At 42.4% G+C, this 22228-nt stretch overlaps 1 protein-coding gene across 2 annotated transcripts in view; it reads left to right on the top strand.

The window, feature by feature from the left end:
- Positions 1 to 22228, top strand: part of XPO4 (exportin 4) — an 89223-nt gene that overhangs the window by 16306 nt on the left and 50689 nt on the right. Inside the window, exons 2-6 of one of the 2 annotated variants that reach the window (XM_088842683.1) lie at positions 144 to 249; positions 5386 to 5527; positions 9308 to 9446; positions 19223 to 19339; positions 20066 to 20219. In XM_088842683.1, the coding sequence (XP_088698809.1) occupies positions 144 to 249; positions 5386 to 5527; positions 9308 to 9446; positions 19223 to 19339; positions 20066 to 20219 (658 nt within the window). Of the gene's footprint in view, positions 1 to 143; positions 250 to 5123; positions 5278 to 5385; positions 5528 to 9307; positions 9447 to 19222; positions 19340 to 20065; positions 20220 to 22228 lie in introns of those variants that run through there. The other variant, XM_088842684.1, reaches the window with a different exon arrangement.

Raw genomic sequence — 22228 nt, 5'->3', positions numbered from 1 at the left:
AAGAATCTGAACTGAAGCAAGAATTTGTCCTCCTGTTGTCCCCGAAAGTAAAAATATTTTCTCTTGTTGTGGGTAAAAGGATTGCTATTGTTGAAGCCTCCTTATTAAACAAGTGTGCTCTGTGTTTGTGTTTAACTCTCAAGGCACCACCTTCCATGGTTAACACTGAGCAGCGCCAGCATGCTGAGCATATATTCTTATCATTTAGGAAGTCAAAATCACCGTTTGCAGTTTGCAAGCATATTTTGGGTAAGTGTGTTTACTTTAAAAATACCTAATTTTTCTATATTGAACTTTAGATATTTGAATTCATTTAAAAATAAGCAGGTTTGTACAGTTAAATTTTCCGTTAATCATTCCACTGGAGTGACTTTAAAGATATTCAATAAGGCCAGAGAGAAAACTTTGGTTTTACTTTGGATTTTTCTTCACTAAGTATTGCACTCAATAAGTTGTTTTATTGTTGGCCATAATGTCAAGGCTGATAATGGTGGGAGGAAAATCTAATGTTTTTTCTATTGTTTTCAAGTATGATATCCCTTACAGGATATCACTGTAATTCATCCCAGTGTTTTGAAGTTAAGATTATTTTTGGAGATTTCTACAGTTTCTTTTAGTTTTTTCAGTTTTTTAAAAGCCATATATAAAGTTTATACTCAGTGCACGTAGTGAATATTAGTCAGTTCTGTGTGGGTTCTTCATTGTATGTCCTAAAATGAAACATTGAGTTTTTTACTCTTGTAAAAAATGTTTTGTTTGTACCTTATATCTGACATACGTAGAGAGTGATCTCTTTCCTTTAAAAGTAATAACAGCAGTTATAACTTGCTCAAAGATGGCATTCTTTTTGCCTCTTAGATATTTTTCATATTATAAGAGAGATTTCATTGTTTAGTTATTTTATGACCTGATTTTTGTTGGCTGTTTTTCTTATTTGGAATCATTTTTTGTAATCCCTATTGGGGGCTCTGAAAGGAAGCCTGTTTGAGGTGTCCATGACTACAGAATTGGATAGTTGAGTGTTAGGAGCTGAAAAATCTACCTTGTGTTCTTGTGCTTTAGGAAGGCTAATCTGCTAGCCCCCAGTGCTCTGGTAAATAGCCCACAGTTGGTCTCTGTGCGCAGTGCTTTCCAGGTCAGGGCCTTCAGTGGAAGGGCTGGGTGCTGGGGTACCTGCAGCCCAGAAGCAGCACAGGAAGTCACATTGCCCCTCGGAGCCTTTACCATCTGTGAAATGGGCATAATGATGCCATTTCCTTAAATGGACTTGACCTTGTTAAGTTGTACTGAGGCGCAGATATAGCAGCATGGGAAAGCACTTGGCAAGAGGTCAGGTTAAGGTCATTGCTGCGTGACCACATGTCAGACAACCTTTGAAAAGTGCTCTGTGCGGAGCTGGCAGTGGTGGTAAAGGCAGCCCTGTCCCCTCCAGGCGTTATAGCTTAAGTTATAGAAGCAGTCTAATACTCACCTTCAATTCTAAATGAGGCAGTTTTTTTTTTTTTTTGAATAGTCAGTTTTTATACTTGGTTGAATTTGTTTCTGACACTAAGAAAACTTGTTACCATGTGGAGAATATTTAACTCAGTATTAAATTAAAAGGAGCAAAACCAAAGATGATTAAGAGTTGGAGGGAGCCTTGCTTCTTCATCCTTACGGCCTTGGAGCTGTCAGTGTCAGTGGAGGGAGAAAAGCTCAGGTGATCCAAGCCTGGCTTTCGAGGCTTCGGCCTAACTGCGTGAGCAGGTCCCCGCGGTGTCTCATCCGACTTCTGGTCACGACTCAGTTGTCATTCTGTACTGGCTGGGAAATACCGGTCTCAGTGCTAAGTATGTTACAGAGTGTATTTGTCTACCACTCTTTCCTTTTTAGAGTATGTATATTTTATGAAGAACTATTGCTTTGTTATGACTTGAGCTTGTTTTAGAATACTTTTGTTTTCCTGATAAAAATTTCTAAAGAATAGTATTGCTGGTTCTGGCCATGCTACTCAAAGCATTTTGGGTTTTGAGACATAACTATTTAAAAGTTGGGTGCATGTGTTACAAGCATAATCATTAATGTACTGCAAAGCCCGGTGTTACATTAATGTTGATGTCTGAACTTCACGGAAAGCTTAACTCCTTACCCAGTTGCCACCAGCCCAGAAATGTTAGTTCCTCTGAGAAGACTTCTCACGCACGTGGCAGTCGATCGCAATCCAGAGTTTTCACGTTCTTGTTTCGGGATATAGGTCACTTGTGTGGAGTGTCTGGGTGATAGGTTCTGACAAAGGGGAGGCTTTCTCTTGGATGCTTCCTTTTTCTGGCCTTTTAAAATTCTTCCTTCTCTCTTCTTACTTAAGTTTTGTTATTATTTTTCCTCATTTCTTTCTCCTCTTAAGCTTTTGTTTTCATTGTAGCTTTAATTTCTTTGCTCTTTTCTGTGTGTGTGCACTTGTGTGCATGTTGCATGCTTCTGTGTTTTGTTGAAAGGGCATTTTCTGACTTTTTCGCCTCAGAAGTCTTTGGCACTTAGGAATTTACTAGTTTTGTAGGGTCAGATGTTCCTTCAGGAAACCTGTGCATTCTGCTCTTGTTGAAGAAATCCCCCCCCCAGACCTGAATGGGTCCAGCACTTTTGGAGCTCTCCGGGAGAAGAGGATTTCTCTTGTTTTTCATCTCGGAGACAGCCGAGACAGAGCACATCCGAGCCTTACTGCTGTTGGTGTGTGGGTGTCACCATGCAGCTCACGTGGCCTCTGCTTTGGACGGCAGCCCCAGCAGGGAGGGCAGTGCTTGTGCTCCCGGCCCTCAGCTTCGCTCTCTCTTTAGTCTTCCTGTCTGTGTCTGGTTTCAGATGGCCGACAAGATGCACCTGAATTTTATTTATGTAATTGTTATTAGAGAGAGTTACCATGGTAGGAAGTAAAAGCTTCCTGCTAAAGTGGCTTAAATTGTCATTTTTCAGACAGTGTAGTCAGTGGGAAATCATCCTTGAGAGTGCTAGTGATTCCAGCTGAGCCGGGAACTCTGCACAGGGACCTTGCAGTTTTGAGCATCTCAGTGGAGAGCAAGACGGAGGCTCCTGTGTGTGCGAAGGTTTCACCTGCTGCCGGCAGGCTTGCAGAGTTCTGGTTGCCATCTTCTGCATGTTTCTGTTAATGTTTAAGTGCAGTTTAGGAAGGCCAACGGCAGTGTTTATGAGAAAGAACTTATTATTAAGTTAGGAAAACTACTTTTAAATTTGGAATCTGACTTTTTTTTTTTTTTTCAGATTCCTCCTTTCTTAGAGACATTTCCTTATAGGAATAGTAGTACAGAGATCTTCATTTGATACCAAACAGCTACCTAAGGAAAAGAGTTCTCTTGAAAAATTCTGTGTGTCATTTACTTTCTGTAATTGTCCCCTTAACGATTGCAAATAAGGGGATAGAGAAGAAAAAGGCTAGACTATAAGCCCAGTTAGACAGGAGCATGTTCAGTGGTCATGAGAAGCAGAAGTGCCTGCCGGGCCTCCTCCTGGTGCCTGCTTTCAGGGCGGGCCCACATCACCCAACAGACAGGGCCAGCCACACGGGCCTCAGTCTCCTCTGTCTCTCGGTGCAACAGCTTTTTCAGCTGTGACATGCAGGGATCGGATTAGGGGATCTCCAGGGTTCTGTTTCTAAAATTCTGTGAGTCCCTACAATATTGCTTCCCTGTTCAAATCCATGGTTAAGGATTGCAGGTCCTTAAAAACTTTACATTGCAGTGAAAAGTGAAGATAGGCACATAACCATCGTTTTAAGTAGATGATTTTAATTACTTGTATGAGGCAGTAACGTATTTCTCCTTAGTGAGCTAAATAGATAACATTGGTTTCTGTTTCAAGTCCTCTTTGACTAAAACACTTTTTTTTTTCCTACTAGAACTTTAAATGCATCTTTTTAGGATAGGTTTACATTTTTGGACACTTGCTCTATTCATTATATTTTAAGTTTTCTAAAATTTTGTGAGTTCTGATTACCATTTCTATTAGAATTCATGTTAAAATGGCATGGACTAATCAAAAAAAAAAAAGAAAAAGGTTCAGATTGATTCCTCTTACTAGTTTTGATATTTTCAAAACCCCCCCACTGTAGCCTAGTATGATAGGAATTGATGTAGGCATACCTTTCTTCGAACACTTCTATAGAAAATTGTGTCGAGATAACTTGTATTTGTAAATGGTCTGCACTTGAAAAGCGGAGAAAATGATGTACCTGCCTGTGTCTTCATGCTCTTCTGAGAAGTCATTGTGGGTGCTCTTCTGTGCCTACAAGTGTCTCTCGGGCCTCAGGCGCTCCTGTGCAGTGATCTTGGCAGAAACCCGGAGTCGGATCAGACTCTGTATGGGTTGCACATGATAGTTATTTTGTAGAGCTTCAGAAAATTTCTACTTTTTCTTGACTTCATTTTGACTGTTTCTCCCTTTTAATAATGCTACTTTGGAAACCGATAATAGTGGTGTTGGTGAATAAAAGAAAAAAATAGAAAATTAATGTAAAGCATTTCTTCAGTATGTTAATTTTCTATTTTTTTTTTTTTTTAAACTCTTCTGATTCAGTTTTAGTTCACTGGGTAAAAAAAGAACAGGTAACCATTTCCTTCCTTGTCTGAAAGTTATGTTTAAAATGAATAAGCGCAGAATGCGCAGGGGAAGGTGAGCTGCTGTTTAAAGATGGTGTCTGGTTTCCCCTCAGAAGCGGGTTCAGTGCAGATGCTATAACTTGCTTATTAAAGCTGGATCTTTCTGAGTGTAGCTTTGGGATTTTACTCAGTTTGATCACTACTGCAATCAGAAAATTCACAAGAACTTCTCACCTTGTGTAAATGTGACTTTTTTATTTTTTAAACATGTTGAGGAAAAGAACCTGAACGTGATTGTGCTCATTTCTGAACTTGCTATTGGAGATGGGCCATCCTGCTCAAAGCTTAATTACCTAACAAACTTGAGATATCTTGACAGCATGGCTCATCACAGATAGTAATGTTCAGAGGCTTATTTGTCAGATTCTCTGCAGATACAAAGTTCTGTTTTGCACAGGGTGAGAATCTCTTAGAACATTTTCTGATTGCTTTCTATTTTTATTTTATTTTTGTTAAAGCTGTGTTATTTTTTAGTTCTTCATGCTTTGGAAGTAACAGTTGAAGAGAGGTGAGGAAAGTTTGTGACAATTGTGATCGGTGACTAGCTGCCACCTGCCTGAGGTGTCTTCTGAGAGGAACTAACCTCTTTGTGGTGCTAGAGCAAGGTCACTGGATAAAAAAGGAACAGGTAACCATCTCCTTCCTTGTCTGAAAGTTCTCTTTAAAATTAATAAACACGGAATGCGCAGGGGAAGGTGGGCTGCTATTTAAAGATGGTGTCTGGTTTCCTCCCCAGAAACGAGTAAAGTAGACTATGTCCTCTTCCAAGCTGCCACAGCCATCATGGAGGCCGTGGTCCGAGAGTGGATTCTTCTGGAGAAGGGCAGTATCGAGTCCCTACGCACCTTCCTCCTGACCTACGTCCTGCAGAGGCCTCAGTGAGTACCCGCTCTCAGCTCATCCTCGGGCTAGGTTTTCCTTTGATTTTCAATCACTGATGTTTATGGTTAAGCTCTGTGTGGGCTCATATCTTAAAAATTCACGTACATGTGATTGTAGGTTGTTTTAGAACTTAATGAAGGAAGATTTTTTTACTATAAGCTTGTGACACTGGGTTTCATTTCTTTGAATAGATTGTGCTTGGATGTTAGGGCTTTTTGTTGTTTAGTTCCAGGATTTTGTTTATAAATAAAAGTTGATCTTTGACTCAGTCGAAAATCCTTTATACTTTCTTGTGTTTCTTTTGGTTCTTGGTGTATATTGTAAGACATAGGTGAGTAGCCACGAGGGTTGGGGGAAGTCAGACACCATTAACATGTACATAGAGACGGCAGTGTTGGGAAGGTCATAGAGCAGAAAGTACCGCATTCTTTTTAAGTTTCCTGTGGGGAGGGTTCAGGTCTGAGGAATGGAGTGAGAGTGAGTTTTTTTTTTATATTATACACATTGTATTGTTTAAAAATTTTACAAGATTGTGTGAATTCATTGCCTGTATGATTTAGAAACAAATGAGAAAAACTACTGGCCATACAGGTTTTGGGAGAAATTCATTTACTGTATATCTTTTTTTTTAAAGTCCCCTCAATGCCAAGTCTCCTAAGGAGAGGCATTGTACATTGTGTGCAATTTGTGCAGTTGACACTTTTTGCACAGATATTTATTTTCACACTCAATGTAGAAATGTTATGTAATGAGAACTGCTGGTGATTAAGGATGCTGGTCGTGGTGAGAGAGATGCACACAGCCTAAAAGATATGTCAGAGTGTTCTGTGTGGCTTTGTTCCTGCTCGGTTCACTAGTGGTCTCTGAGTTCACAGTACTTAGCACTCAGTAAAGTGCTAGTAAGTGCTTCATGTAGAAGAATGCACAAGAGAAAAATCCCAAGTGTGACTCAGCCTGTTAGCATCACAGGTTGGAAGGATAACATGTTCCAGGGATGAGCAAAGGTGCTTGTCTCCGAGTGAGAGTGTGGCTTGTTTGTTTCAGTTTTAACAGCATAAGGAAAACTCGCTCCTGTTTCAGACTTTTCTCTTCTCCTTCATGCTGATTTTCTTCCTTTATTTAAATTCGTTGTTTAATGAACCCTTTTGGATGTTGCTGTCAACTTGCCCTGAAGCCTCTCATGTATCACAGTCCACCCCCACCGCCCCGCCAATATACACACACAGATGGCCCCCCGCCCCAACCTGGAGCTACTCATTTATCACAGGTCTCTGCCTCCCTGTCCGTACGTGCCCACTCACCCAGCCTTTCAGCTTGGCAGAGTTCAGTTGTGTGTGCATGTCATCTGTTGTGTTATCCAAAAGTCATCTCACCGTAATAATTACAGTGAGTTCAGGAGCTATTTTTAGAGTTGATTGTCGGGTTCCACATGGAAATAGTTCACTTATATATTGTCTCCCACACTTACTTTTTGGGAAAAAAAGTTTTCAGCCAAGTGGAGTGCTGTGACCATGCCACATGCCTTCTCCCTAGCAGAGGCTCAGCTAGTGATTCAGTGACTCCCACCCCTAAACCCCGCAGTGCAGCTCTCCTTAGATCATCTCAGCGCTCTTGATATAACTCTGTATTTACATTATTCACTATAATTCTGACTTTTCCAGTTGTCTGAATAGTGCTGCTTATATCCCTTTTATCTTTTGTACTTTACGTTTGGATTCAGGATTTAACCACAGATTATACGTTGTATTTAGTTGTTGTGTCTCATTTAATCTAAAACAGTTCTACCTTTTTTGGACTTTCATGACACAGACGTTGTAATCTTATAGAATGTCCTGTGAGTGGATCAGGATCAAGTTAAAGCTTTTGGTGTGCTGTGTGGGTAGAGAGCTACAGGTTAGGGACTGTAGACTAATACATACATACTGTTGTGTATCTCCCACTTCAGGCACCAAGGTTTTCCTTTCTTTTCTATTGTTTCATCCAATCTGTGAGTGAAATGAAGCGTACACTTTTTAGAGGCATATAGCATAGTGATTGAGAACGGGACTACGAGTCACCCTTGTGCCCTTACTAACTCCGTGGCCTTGGGCAAATTAACGTCTTTGTGCATTAGTTGTCTGATTATTAAATAGAGTGAATAGTTGTACTTTACTCAAAAGATTGTGAGGATTAAATGTATTAATTTTTGTGAAGTTAGTTTATATAAAGACAGATCATAAGCACTTAATAAATGTTAGGTATTATTGTTCTCTAGTGATTTGGGCTTCCCTGGTGGCTCAGATGGTGAAGAATCTGCCTGCAGTGCAGGAGACATGGGTTTGATCCCTGGGTTGGGAAGATCCCCTGGAGAAGGGAAAGGCAGCCCACTCCAATATTTTTGCCTGGAATTTTTCCATGGACAGACAAGCCTGATTGCATACAGTCCGTGGGGTCGTAAAGAGTCCCAGTAGTGATCTTTAAAACTAGCTCAGTGTACCTTTCTAGTGGCAGTCATTGTTTCAAGCTGTTGTGTCCCCCAGAAGTACAAACATTCCCCTTGGTCACCGCACATTCTTGCACACAGTAGGGTCTTTGCTTTTATTTGCTTAGTGAATCCTTCAGGTCTATTTTGAAGGAATGTTTTTCTCTTCATTGTTGACAGAGCAAGATATGTTTGTTCATTTGGATGAATGTCTGGTAAATGCCTGTTGTGTGGCAGTCTGTGTGCTTTCTCCATGGGACTACAGCAGCATGCTCGGCATGGCAACCAGCCAGGGAGACATAGTTAACCCCCCAGAAACAGACACTTCATGTTGTGTGTGGTGTGGGGAGCCCACCTCTGGATGACCAGCCAGGTGCAGAGAGAGGTGTTTAGGGGGCCGGCCCTGAGGGAGGTTCAGTGTCGCTGTGGTTGTGAGAGTGAGTGGAGGGGCTGAGATGGAGGGAGGCCCAGAAACCGCCTTAAAAGTGGGGGCTCTACCTTTTATGTCCACATGGAGACACCTTTCAGAGTAAAGCAAGCACTGTTAGTTCTTGTGGTGGACGGCAAGGGATTGGGGATGCTGGGGTGGGTCCTATTGCCATGAGCCCCGTTGGGGAGTTTGGGTTTTGTCCCAGGGGCACGTGGTTGTTGAATCTGTGTGAAGTTCTAGAGGCTGGGTTATGAAGTTCAGAGTTAGGTTCTAAGCCTTCCTTTTAAGAAATGATTGTGAAAAGGTAGTTAAGTCTGTATGCCCCTGTGGCCCAACGGGCTTTGTAGGAGGCTTCATCTGAGACAGGTGTTTCTGCCACCACACTGAGGAACAGAACTTAGATACAAAGACTTTTTTCGTGTTCATATCTGTACAAACAGGTTTTTAAGAGTGTGTATGTTTTCATAGTGCTGTGTCTTGGCTAGCTAGCACGCTAGCTTTCCATGTTAGTGGTAATGGAGATGGAAACGAGGCCGCAGCATGTCCGTCTGGCAGGGTTGCCCGGAGTTGCCATGGCACTTAGTGTGCATGGGCGCGAAGCTGAGAGTGGGCAGTCCTTGTTGTGACAACCCTGTTGCTCTTACCCCCATTTCATGAGGAGACTGAGGCTCTGAGTATGAAGTGGCTTGCCCAGGGTCACATAACCGTCGCTGCTGGGGTGTGGATTCAAGCCCCGGACTCTGCAGTTGACCAGTGTGTGACCAGGAGCACGCCACCTTAGCTGTGAGCTGTGCTGCTAGCAGCTGCAGGCACAGTGAGGAATCTGGGAGTATTTTTATATTGAATTTGTGTAAAAGTTTTCACAATGATTTTTATGTTTTACAGCCTCCAAAAGTATGTTCGGGAACAGATTCTATTAGCAGTAGCAGTAATTGTAAAACGAGGATCATTAGATAAATCAATTGACTGCAAAAGCATTTTTCATGAAGTCAGCCAGTTGATAAGTAGTGGCAACCCCACTGTGGTAAGTGTGCTATTTGTAAATATTTCAGTTTTATTTTGTGTTACACTAATACTGTTACAGCAACAGTGATGGGCATCTACATTAAAAAAAGGCGCAGCCTGACAAATCAAGCAACTTCTGTTTGTTCGTGTTTTCTTCTAGTCCTTCTTTTATATGTGTACATACTGTGGGTAGAGTGTACTTTGCTTTTTCATTTGATTCTGTTTTTCTGTGTTACCAGGATTCATAATCATAAGTTCATAAACCTTGTATAGTTTTTGTAATCCTATTTAATGCTGTCCAATATTACAAGCTAATATACCATAATATTCTTAACCATTACCCTTCTGTTAACATTTCCCCCCATTTTTAATAAATCTTTCACAAGGATTTGGAAATGTGTGAAGTAAATATGAAAATGATATCTGACATGAAAATTCTTAAGTGTTGCAGTACTGATAGGCGAAGGCCTGCTATGACTACCAGGTGTGACTGCACACCTGAGTTTTCTGGGGAGCCTGGCTGGTTTTTACCTTTCCATCTCCTGTCACCTATGAGAACCAGTCAGTCTAGAGAGTGCTGGACTGTGGTCAGCTGTGGGGTTGCTGACTTTATCAGCTAGGGGAGATTTAGTTTGTGTCCAGTTGGAGTTGGCAGTACCTGGCTCAGCTGATTCTCAGGTGTTAAACCTTTCAGTATTTTGGGTCGTCTCTTCACTTTCCCAGTTCCTTTTCCTTAATCATCTGAAAGGTGTCTTTGAGGCTCTGCCTCTTTCGTCTCTCTATGGATGGTGTCTAGTGGTCCCCCAGCGAGCAGGGTGGTGTTATATGACTTGTGGTGTGAGGTCATTTTAGGAGGATCAGGGGCCCTGTCCCTTCCCTTCCACAGTATCTGGGTGTCTTCTGCCACTTCCGATACACACACAGAGACTCACATGCATGTCTGCATGCTCACCTCCCACTCCTGCTGGGACTGACTCAGTGAGGTCTCCACTGAAGGAATTTCCTGTATCTGCCCTAGGTTTTGTTTTTCCTTTGGAGTTTTTCTTACCAGCTTTATTGAGGAGTAAATTCCACGCATTACTTCACCCATCGAATTGTGACAGTTCTGTGTGCCAGTGAACAACCACAGAGTCAAGATACAGAGCATTTGAGGTTGACTGTGTAGATGGTGTGCCGTGTGTTGCGTTGTGGCTGGTTTCTTCCAGTAGCCGTGCGGTAGGTAGAAGTCGCTGTGTTGATGTAGATGTTCTGTCTTTGCTCTCCAGCCTGTGGCACATGCAGCTTCTGAGTATTTGAAATGTGGCTTGTGTGACTGAGGAGCTGAATTTTTTATTTTATTTTAATTAAATTTTATTTGAATTCAAGATAGCCAAATATTGCGAAAGACAACTCAATTAAACCCTGTAGTCTAGAGACTTTATAGTCTAAAGATCCTAGTTTCTGTTCCTTCCACTTAGTTGTAGCATTTTAGTTTAATTGTTTACATAAAGCTAATAACTTCAAAGATGTGCATGTTTGAATCATTATACTTTATGAGTTATTTTGACTTTATGTAGTGAGGAGCTCTGTTGAAAATAGTCTGCAGATAAGATTCCGTTAACAGTTTCCAAGGTAGAAGATACCTGGGAATACGCCCTCAAAACCCTGTGTAGGTAGATGGAGTCTCCCACTCTGGTGAAGAGCTTTACTCTTGAGGCACTGGCACCTCAGGGCCTGCATTCGTGTGTGTCTGGCGTCCCACAGTTGTGTGGATTTTGTTAGCCTATCCTGCCTCGCTTTTGGCCGTGTGGGCAGTCCAGTGAGGGCCTCACTGATGGTCATGGGGAAGTCACGTGGCAGCCTGTCTGACCGGAACTCATAGGGAAAAGATTGGAGCTGAGGCTGCACCTTGGAAATACCATCCCAGCCCCAACTCTGAACAGGCTCCTCTTTGTAACTTTGATTTTACTTAGCGACTCTGTCTCAGGTGACTTGTGTGCAGGACAGGATTCCAGCTCACTCTGACTGACCAAGAGGTGAACTTGAGGAACTTAGCAGTGGCTCTGGGATTGTTGTTGATTATCCTTGGTGATCCTGTTGGCTGAGGTGTCAGTGTCGAGGTGGAATTTCTACTCTGTTTTCGTTCACCATGGTAGCCTCCAGATGCTGAAGGCAAAGACCCGGAGCCCTTGCTGTCAGGAATGCGCACACGCCGGGAATTGGGAATTGTGCCCTCTTCTCTCTCCCCCTGGGTAACTGACCCTGACCCACCCCAGAAAGTAGGCCCACTGCAAATGGTGATTGGTTTCTTAGAGCCACTGAAATAACCGATGTTCCGAGAATGATTGAAACAGATGTAGCTGTTTAGTTAGAGAAGATTTTGTGCTGTTCACAGTACATTCCCTTTGAGAGTAATGAATAAATTTAATATTCTCAGTAACTACTCCAAAACAGGAGGAGTTTTTTAAAGTTAAATTTCTCCTAACAGGACTTTTATAGTAGCAGGAAGTCAGTAGTGGGATGTAGAACTTAATTTCAACATTGCTAGATGATTTTGTTTTGGTGACCACACTGAAAATGTTGAACTTGGAAAGCATTCCCACATTTATATGGCAAGTTCAAGTTCAAGACGTGTGCCTGGAGTCGTTCCTGTTCCTTCAGCAGGTTTAAAGATGAGGCTGCAGCCCAGGAAATGTTTTAGTATGTCTTCTCAGCTGCTAAGGATTTGTACGAGTGCTTCAAGTGTTTGCATAAGATTTTCTTAGTCTTGGAGACATGAATAGCAGTGGGGAAGAGGTTTAAAACTTTGATAAGAAAGCAAAATGATAAAATCGGAAAACTGATGATGGTGGCCAAAAGCTTTTGTTATAAAGGTGATTTTAGAGATACTTGAAGCGGTAACTGGTTTTCTCTGGATGAAAGAAAGGGTTGACCTCATGAGTTCATAGGTTAGTTGACTAACTTTACCCTTTTAAGGAACAGTGCTTCCTGTCGTCCCTAATTGACTAGTAATTAGTCAGTTTGGCTAACTGACTATTAGCCAACTCAGTTCTGGCTCTCACCCTTACTTTCTGAGCGTAGCTTCTGGTCCAGCATCATGCTAGTCAAGTTGCAAGTGTGAACGCGTTTAGGGGCAGGATCATATGCTATAGAATGGATTTGACTTTGGATTCACACTTAGGTTCACGGCCTGGCTCTGCCATTTATCAGGGGTGGTAAGCTGCCTCCCTTACCTGAGAAATTGTTTAACTTCTCTGGGTGGTGACTGACCAGTGTGGGAAAGACAGCATTAAGAGCACTTGGCAAATGCTGTGTCCCTCGTGGCCTCACACCCCTTTCTTTACAGGATCTTAAGACATGCTATCATCTTTTTCTATCCAGTGGCATTTTAAGTGTTGAAAACCAGAAGAAAGTATTTATGCTGTTATTCATGAATGAAAACTAACTGTGTATTTTAAGAGTATATGACCAGCATGTTTCCTTTAAACACTTTAAGAAGTGCCCTGTGGTCTTTGTTCTCTGAGTTACACAGTTTTGTGAGTTACACAGTTTCCTGTTCAGACTGCACAGTTGTCTGTGTGTTGTGCCATCTTTGCGGGCGGTGCGTGTGTGGGTCTCTGTCCTGTGCCGTCCCCGCCTGGTGTGCACAGGCCTCCCCCTGGGCTGCTTTGTCCCGAGGGCAGGGGCGTCACCCTGCCCTCCTGTGGAGGAGTTCATAGGAGGCCTCGCTTCCCAAGGAAAGTGGCTAAATGCTGTATTTTAATTAACATTCAAGCTAAATTTTTAACCTATTTCATGTTTGTTTTATTTCCTTTGAAAGCAGTCGGCCTATGTAAGTCACTCTGAAAGCTGTTGAATGTGTGATTTAAGCCTCCTTTTTTCCTCTTTGCCATGCTAGAGAGAAGAGGGTGAGAAATTCCCGGCTGCCGGTGGACGTGATAGCAACTTAATCTCTCTTATCACAAGTCTCATTGATGTTTGCTTAGAGGAGCAGCTGGAGGTCTGCTTTATGTATGGCAACCTTTCATAAAGTTTATTCTTGGTAATAAAGCTCTGGGGGCAAGAGCCAGGCTATTATAAGAGACAGTTCTCTCTGAACAAGAGTATTGTATTTTGTCAGCTGGTTAGTGTGCGAGTATCTTGTTCTGGTGACAGTAAGCTGGAGAGTGAGGCACGTTGCCCCTGAAGGGTGTTCTTCCCACTTCTGTGAAGTTAGTGTCTTTTACTGGAAATGAGAATTCCGCTTTAAAACTTCTAATGTGAAGGCTGCAGTTACTTTAGTTGTTAGCTGGTAAATTGACTTGTGAGCTTTAGTACTTCAGTGAAAGAAAACATATTAGACTCTTTCATTACCTCCACACCTCATTGAATGTCTTCTACTTGTTTTACATACTAAGTTTTGTCTTTGAAATTCATCAGTAGCTAAAAAAAAAATTGGGAACACACTCATTTTCCTCCTTCCCTTGTGTTAATGTTGTGTCAGGCACAGGTTGGCTTACTAACCTAGGTGAGCAAGCACTCTGTTTCCCTAGCGATGCTTTAGTTTTGGTTTTCTTTTTTAAATTGGTAACTTACCTTGTGGTTTTAATTTGGTGGATTGTAGTTAACGGTCAGGAAGTAGGTCTAAAGCCAACGCAGGCTATTTTGATGAGGAGGATGCTGTTGCCTTTTGACTTTATCCTGTCATACATGCTGCATTTATGTAGCATTTTCCCCCATCATCCAGTCTGACCCTCAGGGCAGTCACGTGACCTCTGTGGTGACAAGGTGTAGCCCTTTTGTGGCTGAGAGTTGAGGCCTGACAGATGAAGTGCTTGGGTTCAGTCACTAGATGTGCTGAGTCTCAGCCCGTGAGGGCCCAGCTTTTCTGACCTCTTTATATGAGGTTTAAGGTCCTTGTCCTGCCCCACTCGGAGAGTCCCACGGAGGGTTTTCATTTGGAATTGATTTGGGGTATAGTTGTAATGAATATTATTATTTGGCTTCTGAGTTATTGGAAATGAAAGCTGTCGCTTGGGGCTGCTTGTTAGTGCTGGTCACACTGCCAGCAGTAGCGAGTGACAGGCACAGACGGCACCTGGGCACACCTGTGGGCACACGTCTGTCCAGCAGGGCTGAGCTCTGCCCCCAGTGTCGTGGGCTGGGAACTCACCTTGTGTGTTTTTAGTGGATTCCTGGTGCTCGCTTTGGCACCACACCATGTATAATTGCCTTAGAAATGGTTGTTTTTGAAAATTTTACATGAAGTAAGTTTCATTAAAAGCGTTTGCTTGCTGCATTTGGAAGATCAGCAGATACAACAGATCAACAGATCTTTATGATTTTGGATAAGTGAAGCATTGCCATGTTCACCTCTTTGTATTGACGGTCCTTTATACCGGCTTCATCCCAGTTGCTAACTTCAGTGTGAGCCTCACAGTATGTGCTTGCCAGTCAGCCAGTCACCTCTGATCTGGTTTCAGTGGGGTTCCCACTGTAGTGACCACAGATTTTGTTTCTGGCCCCCGAAGTATTGGAGTCACTGTCTCTAATACAGCAATAAGACCTAGCCCTGACTGTCTTTAGAACAGAAATAAGACCTAACCCCGGCTGTCTCTAGAACAGAAATAAGACCTAGCCCCGGAAGGCACTGAGCTGTGGTTGTTGAGGGGTTATGCCCTTGGGGGACCCCTAGAGCCAGCAGGGGGAGGACTTGGGGTGCCCCCCTTCTCCACTTCTCCTTCCCGAGAAGGAGCTTCCTCTTCTCTGAGGCTCTTCTGGCCACCTTCTGAGTGCCCTGCCCTGCTCACACGGTGCTTTGTGTTCATGGGATCTGGAGACGAGTGACTTGTCTTAGACACCAGGAAGTGTCTGCGTCCTCTGTGAACAGTAGGAGCGCCCTGCTGCTCTGTGCAGAGCACCTCGCTTTTTCCGTGTAAGTCCATGCTTCACGTTGATCATTCTCCAGGGATTTCTGTTAACCAGCACCTCTGGGCCACAGTATTATCATTAATGATGCCGATCTCAAAGCCTTGCAGGGCTTCCACATTAAGGAGTGAATAAAACTGCTCAGTTATCTTTTAATGATACAGTATCTCACTTAACTTTAGTTCTTAAAGAGCTGATGGTTTTAGGTAGGTCAGAGCCAGGATATTTGATTTCTGGTAGCACCATGGCTCAGAGGTTAATGCGTCTGCCTCCAATGCAGGAGACCCAGGTTTGATCCCTGGGTCGGGAAGATCCCCTGGAGAAGGAAATGGTAACCCACTCCAGTATTCTTGCCTGGAGAATCCCATGGATGGAGAAGCCTGGTAGGCTACAGTCCACGGGGTCGCAAAGAGTCGGACACGACTGAACGACTGAACAGAACAGAACAGCCCCACTGACCGTGCTGCATAATTTATTTTCAGGTATTTCTTAAGTCCTTGAAAGGAGAATTTGCTAGGGACCCACTTGTTTTTGAAAGTTTGTCCTTTTGTATCATAATTGTAAAGTGGAAAAGGTAGACTATAAAACAGTACACTGGGATAATGGTAATGTATTATAATAAAAATGTATAACTGCACTTAAAAATTGGAAAGCAGTAAACACGTTACAGTAGTAACCTCTCAGTGGTTATTTTTGTAGGAAGAAAAATTAATTTAAAAACAAAATATTCTTATGGTCAACAAACTAAGTCTACAGTAAGAATGTAGTTTGTTCTTACTTATGTATTGAGTTGGCCAAAAAATTGATTCCCGTTTTCCGGTAACATCTTATTAACTTTTTGGCCAATCCAGCGTTAAGAATACCACTTCCCTTTATGGGTGAATTTGTGCTTTATTGATGTGAAAGTCTGTGTTGTGCTGAGATGTTGCAAAAGCAATCCCATCCCACTGGGGACTCCCTGTGTGTCTGCTGAGGCTTGTAGGGAAAGGAGACTTCCTTTTAAGCATGCTTCCTTCTCGGCTGGAGTGGCCTCAGGAAGGGCCTCCCCTGTCTGTGCTCCTGCTTTCTCCTTCACTTGCTCACCACAGACCCGTGCTCGTACTCCCAGGAAGTGCTTATTTCACACAAAAATCTTTATTGTGAGTACGTGCTCAGTCAGCATGTACTCAAGCAATAAAGTGAGTTGTGTTACTAAAAATTTATATATGGTTGTAGTTTATGCTGTTTTGAGGTGAATATAGTTTGGGGAAGAAGTGGAAATAGTAACAGATTTTATTTTCTTGGGCTCCAAAGTCACTGTGGATGAAGACTGCAGCTATGAAATTAAAAGACCCTTGCTCCTTGGAAGAAAAACAATGACAAACCTAGACAGCATATTAAAAAGCAGAGACGTCATTTTGCCAACAAAGGTCCATATAGTCAAAGCTATAATTTTTCCAGTAGTCATGTATGGATGTGACAGTAGGACCATAAAGAAGGCTGAGCCCCTAAGAGTTGATACTTCTGAACTGTGGTGCTAGAGAAGACTCTTGAAAATCCCTTGGACATCAAGGAGATTAAACCAGTCAATCCTAAAGGAAATCATCCCTAAATATTCACTGGAAGGACTGATGCTGAAGCTGAAGCTCCAATACTTTGGCCACCTGATTTGAAGAGCCAACCTACTCAGTTGGAAAATACCCTGATGCTGGGAAAGATTGAGGGCAAAAGGAGAAGTGGGCAGCAGAGGATGAGATGGTTGGATGGCATCACCGAATCAATGGACATGAGTTTGAACAAACTCCAGGAAATAGTGAAGGATAGGGAAGCCTGGCATGCTGCAGTCCGTGGAGTTGCAAAGAGTCAGACAGGACTTAGCTGAACAACAAGATAATCTGGCACTAAAAAACAATTTGTGGCAAGTTGTAGATTACTTGTGCGAAACTATTATAGATAATTTGTAAGGAAGATAAGTTTATATTTAACGAGTGTTTTGGGTTCTTTTAAGTTTGCATGCTTTTGAATAAGTTGTGCATCAGCCCTGTTTTCAGTACATTGATTATTTCACCTGAGATTCCAAAATTAGTTTCCGTTTTTCAGAAAGACACGTTTTCTTATACATTTAGGTATCTGTTCATAGTGTTCTTTCTGTGTACTAAAGTCTTATTTAGAAAGGGTAAGAGAAAAGTGAAAAGTATGGGAAAAAATTGTTTTCAGAATCATAGGATCTTGTAACCCTTCATGTTAGATCCTTGTAAGTTAACTTTTCCTTTTGAATTTCATTAATTTGTATTTAATACTACTACCCACTTTCCCTACCAGAACCTAGCTGTGTTTAAAAACTGCATTCATCGTTGATCCCAATGCCACTTAAATGTATCTGTGAACTTTTGATTGCTGGCACTTTGATCATTAATCATTATTTTAAAAGAAAGCCAGTTTTTCAACCACAGTTTTGTTAGCTAAATGTGAATATGGTTACACTTGGTGCTTGTCTATGCCCCTTTCAACTGTGAGATGAAGCGAGTGTGGTCAGCTGTTGCTCTGAGAGAAGCTCTGAACGCTCGTTTCTCCCCCTGTGCCTGGGTCCCTGCAAAGGCAGTCCAACTTACACACTCTTCTTGAAGATTGGGTAACGGGATAGTTTAATGTTATAGCATACGTGTATTTTGAAGTACAGTTACAAAGTGAATGTGTGTGTTTAAGCTATATATCTATAGTCAGAGGACTTGTTGCCAAAGGCAGTTGGGTCTGCGCACCCCAGGATTCCTGAGGTATTCACACGTAATCCATGTTGTTAGGGCTTTCTGGTGTGGAAAAGTTGACAAGCTGCTTGAATCTCTGGGTCAGTGTGCTATCATAATTGTTAATTATACATCATACTTATCAGTTAAGATTTAGAGGCCAATAGGATTTTATTTCTTTTTTACATTTTCTTTGAGGAAAATTTTAGACACGTGCAAAAATATACCGATACTACAAAAGTGTACAAATAGTCTGTTGGTCACTTGTGTAACCATCTTTCATCTTCAACAAATATCAATGCGTGGTAGTCTTTAGGAATTTAATTTTATGTGTATTTGCTAAGATTGCCGAGACAAGCATCTGTAAGGTCAAGGTACGGACATCAGAAGCATTTCTGAGCAGAGATGCTGCAGTTGGTGGGCGGGTAGGACTGTGCTCAGCTGTTGTATAAGCTGCATAAATAGTATCGTCCTGACTTTAATCTTTGGGTTGTTCAGAGGTAGTGTGCATATTTCTGTGGGTAGTGTGCATATTTCTGTGTAACCTCTGGAAACTTGCCAGAGTAAGTGGTATCGTCTCTGTCATGGTACCTTGACACTGTGAGTAAAAGCAGTGAGCTGATAGTTGGGCCTGTTGATATAGCCACCAAGAAGGAAAATCTTTTGTTTTCAGTTGTAAAAACTCAGCAATACTACCTGGTTAATATTTTGGAGACTGTAAAAATCTGTTTCACTTTTCTGTTTGGAAATGCAGGTTACAGTCATCAGAACTTAGAGTCAGGCAAACCTGGGTTCAGATCTCAGTTGGCCTTGATGAGTTGCCCTTTGACTCTCACTTCTTTCAGATGTCAAATGGGGATATGGATTGTGTGAATCAAAAGAAATAGTGCATTAAATATCAATCATCTTAAAATACCATTTATACTGTGGTTGAGGAGCAGTAGGAGGGTGTCCTGAGTGCCAGGCTCAGAGTCTTCCATAACTGGGGTGAGCTGATGGACCTACAATTCCAAGGGCACCGGGAGCGGCGAGCTCATCTTTACCCTGTTCTGTGTGGTTTTCTTGTGGCAGAAGATAGGATGGGTGCTCCAGAGATAAAAGCGTTTCATTATGTTGAACAGATATTGTATTAAAACCAAGCATGGGAAAACAGTGACTCAGATCATTTGTTATTGAATACTTACAGCAAACTTTGGCCTGTTCAATTCTCACTGCACTGTTGAGTGAATTCTCAAGTTCAAGTAAAACAAGCAATATTGGACTGAGTATGGAGTTCCATGGCAACTGCAAAAGAGTTTTCCAGGTACTGTTATTTTTGTTCTTATGTTTTAATCATTAGATCATTCTCTTTTTACTCAATTTGTTCCTAGTGGAGTGAGAACATTTCTTTTATCTAGTTGAATGATAGCCTGCACGTGAAAATTTGTGTTGTGATTTCATAGGATACAGTAAAGTGATAGGTTCTGTGAACATAGTTGATTTAAGGTTATTTGTTTAATTTTAGTCTTAAAATGGAAATGCTACTATTAAGATCCTCAGCTTACTAATTTTGTTCGTATTGTGTTTCAGTTCAGTTCAGTTCAGTTGTGTTTAGATAGAACTAATTCAGTTGGTGGGACTCTGCTGGCCTTAAAAGTAGGCCTGGCAGTGTGCCAGAAAGGGCTGTGTATTTCAGTGTTCTTGCAGATGGCGTGGGCTCTTTGTTTCATGTGTATTGTTTGGCTCTAAAGTGAGTTATGTGAAGACACTGGTTTCGGTTGGAGGGTTCATGCTGAAGCCACTGACCCTCACCTCAGACCTGCTTCTCTGAAGCGTGGCCTGTAAGTGACGGTGGTGTCTTCAGATGGCATCACTTGAGAGCATTCTGTGATGTAACTTCAGGCAGGCCTAAAAATGGAAGGTGTCCTTAAAGAAGTCATGCTTTCCATTGGAAATTTTAAGGTTTCTGTTCGTTTGCTTTTATGGTTCTAAAAGGGAATGTATTTTGTTTAAGCGTTTGACCAGAGCACGTGTGGTTAATTGACTACAGGAGGAAGACCTCCGCCAGATCTTCCTGCTGACGGTGGAGGTGCTACAGGAGTTCAGCCGGCGGGAGCATCTCAGCGCACAGATGTCGTCCGTGTTCCAGCGCTACCTCGCCCTGGCCAACCACGTCCTCAGCTGGAACTTCCTGCCTCCAAACCATATCCTTCCAGCCTCCGCAGGCTGATGTGTGGCCGTGGTCCTGCGTGACTTTTGTAGCTGAGGGCACAGTGTCTCTGTCGGTCAAGAGAACGTGTTTTTGAAAGAAAAGAAGAACCTTTTAGAAATGGAATTTTACTTTATATTACCACAGTGCAGTGGAATACTTAGGACATTTAAAGTTTCATTTATAACTTTGTAGGAGAGGGTTGAATACATGGAAGCGTGGTACATCACCGGGCTGTCGCTAACCAAGGGATAGCTGCTTGCCTTAGTGGGGAAGGAGTTTTATCAAGAAACCCAGTCATTTTCTCCTGTAACCTGTGATTCCATTCAGATTGTGGCTGACTTTCCTTAAGGCTAATTGGGAGTTCTCCATTTGATCTTTGTTGATTACGGTGTTGTTAAAGTTGTAGATAATAAGGTGGTAATATGTTTACTCCTCAAAAAGTGTTCCCAATATAAAAACATGAAAATTTCAGTAGCTCAGCTGGCAAAGAATCCACCTGCAATGCAGGAGACCCCAGTTCGATTCTTCAGTTGGGAAGATCCCCTGGAGGAGGGCACGGCAACCCGCTTCAGTATTCTTGCCTGGAGAATTCCATGCACAGAGGAACCTGGCAGGCTATAGTCCATGGGATTGAAAAGAGTCAGACGGGACTAAGCACAGCACATTATTAGTAGTACAGAGTTTAAATGGACTATATTATCGATACAAAGTATTTGCTTTTTAATTATTTACTTAAGTAGAGATACTTGTGTTAGAACTGCTATTAGAACTGTTCTAAATGAACTACTGCTGAAAGCAGCAGTAATATGCATCCTAGTTGAGTCACAGATCCAGGCTCGAGTTTCACCTGATCTCAGGTCTGTGAGTTACTCCTTTGAGTCTCACTGTATCCACCTGTAGAATGGGGACATGGACTATGAGTGAATTGAACAAGAGGATGCATTTACAGCACTCTTGGGAGCTAGTACATGTTTGCTGAGCTCATAGGAGTCTCCTTGATCAGCTGTCTGTCTGTCCTGTGCTATGTTTCCTTTGATCTAATCTATTCCTTACAGTACAGGAAGTTACACGGTGTTTCATTTAACCTGTTCAGCGTGTGTTAGTTCCTTCTTGGAAGATGGCGGTCCGTTTAGGAGAAAAGAACGGACAGTCAGCAGAAGGATGTAGAGAACCAGCCATTTCAGACATGAGGATGCACGGGGGACTCTGCACGGATGGGAACCCATTCATCCCTTGGGCTGTAAACTGGAGGTTTGGCGGGGAGGCTACTCCATTTATGTGACAGAATGTGAGCTGTCAGACGCTGGGAAGGGGAATGAGTCCCCAGACCTCTTGCCCAGAGCGGGTCACAGTGAGCGGGGCAGGGGTCACAGTGAGCGGGGTAGAGCTCACAGGGAGGTTAATCCTTCCACCCTAGTCTCGAGTCCTCTTTCTCCTAATAATCAGCTTTATATCTTCAGTATATTCCTTTTGATTGTTAGGGGGCACATACTATCTTATGTTTGCTTTAAAAAACATTTCCCCCTTTGTGTTTTGTTGGGGGTAGAGGGGAAAAGAAAGAAAGTGAAGTCGCTCAGTCACGTCCAACTCCTGTGGGACTTTCCAGGCAAGAATACTGGAGTGGGTTGCCATTTCCTTCTCCAGGGGATCTTTCCAACCCAGGGACTGAACCCAGGTCTACCCGAATTACAGGCAGATGCTTTACCACCTGAGCCACCAGGGAAGATCTAGTGGAGGGGACGGAAGATATTAAAAAACTTTGGGACAGATTGAAAAAGTAACAGGCCATATGGAACTATCAAAACATTAATGATATGTGGGAAAATCAAGGAAAGTTATGCTGTGTATATTGTAGCCACCTTTAAAGTTTCTGTTTTATGGGAAAATTCAGTTGACTGAAGAACAACTGTTTTGTACAGGGAAATAGTGCTCTGGGAGTTTGGAAACAGAATTTGTCTAAAGATACACACGTACAAAATGTTTTTATAAAGTGTAGTGAGG

The sequence above is a fragment of the Moschus berezovskii genome, chromosome 13 (genome assembly GCF_049115385.1).
Source record: "Moschus berezovskii isolate FMDL1 chromosome 13, NW_MosBer_1.0, whole genome shotgun sequence".
NCBI lineage: Eukaryota > Metazoa > Chordata > Mammalia > Artiodactyla > Moschidae > Moschus > Moschus berezovskii.
This window is presented reverse-complemented; position numbering and strand designations above follow the sequence as displayed.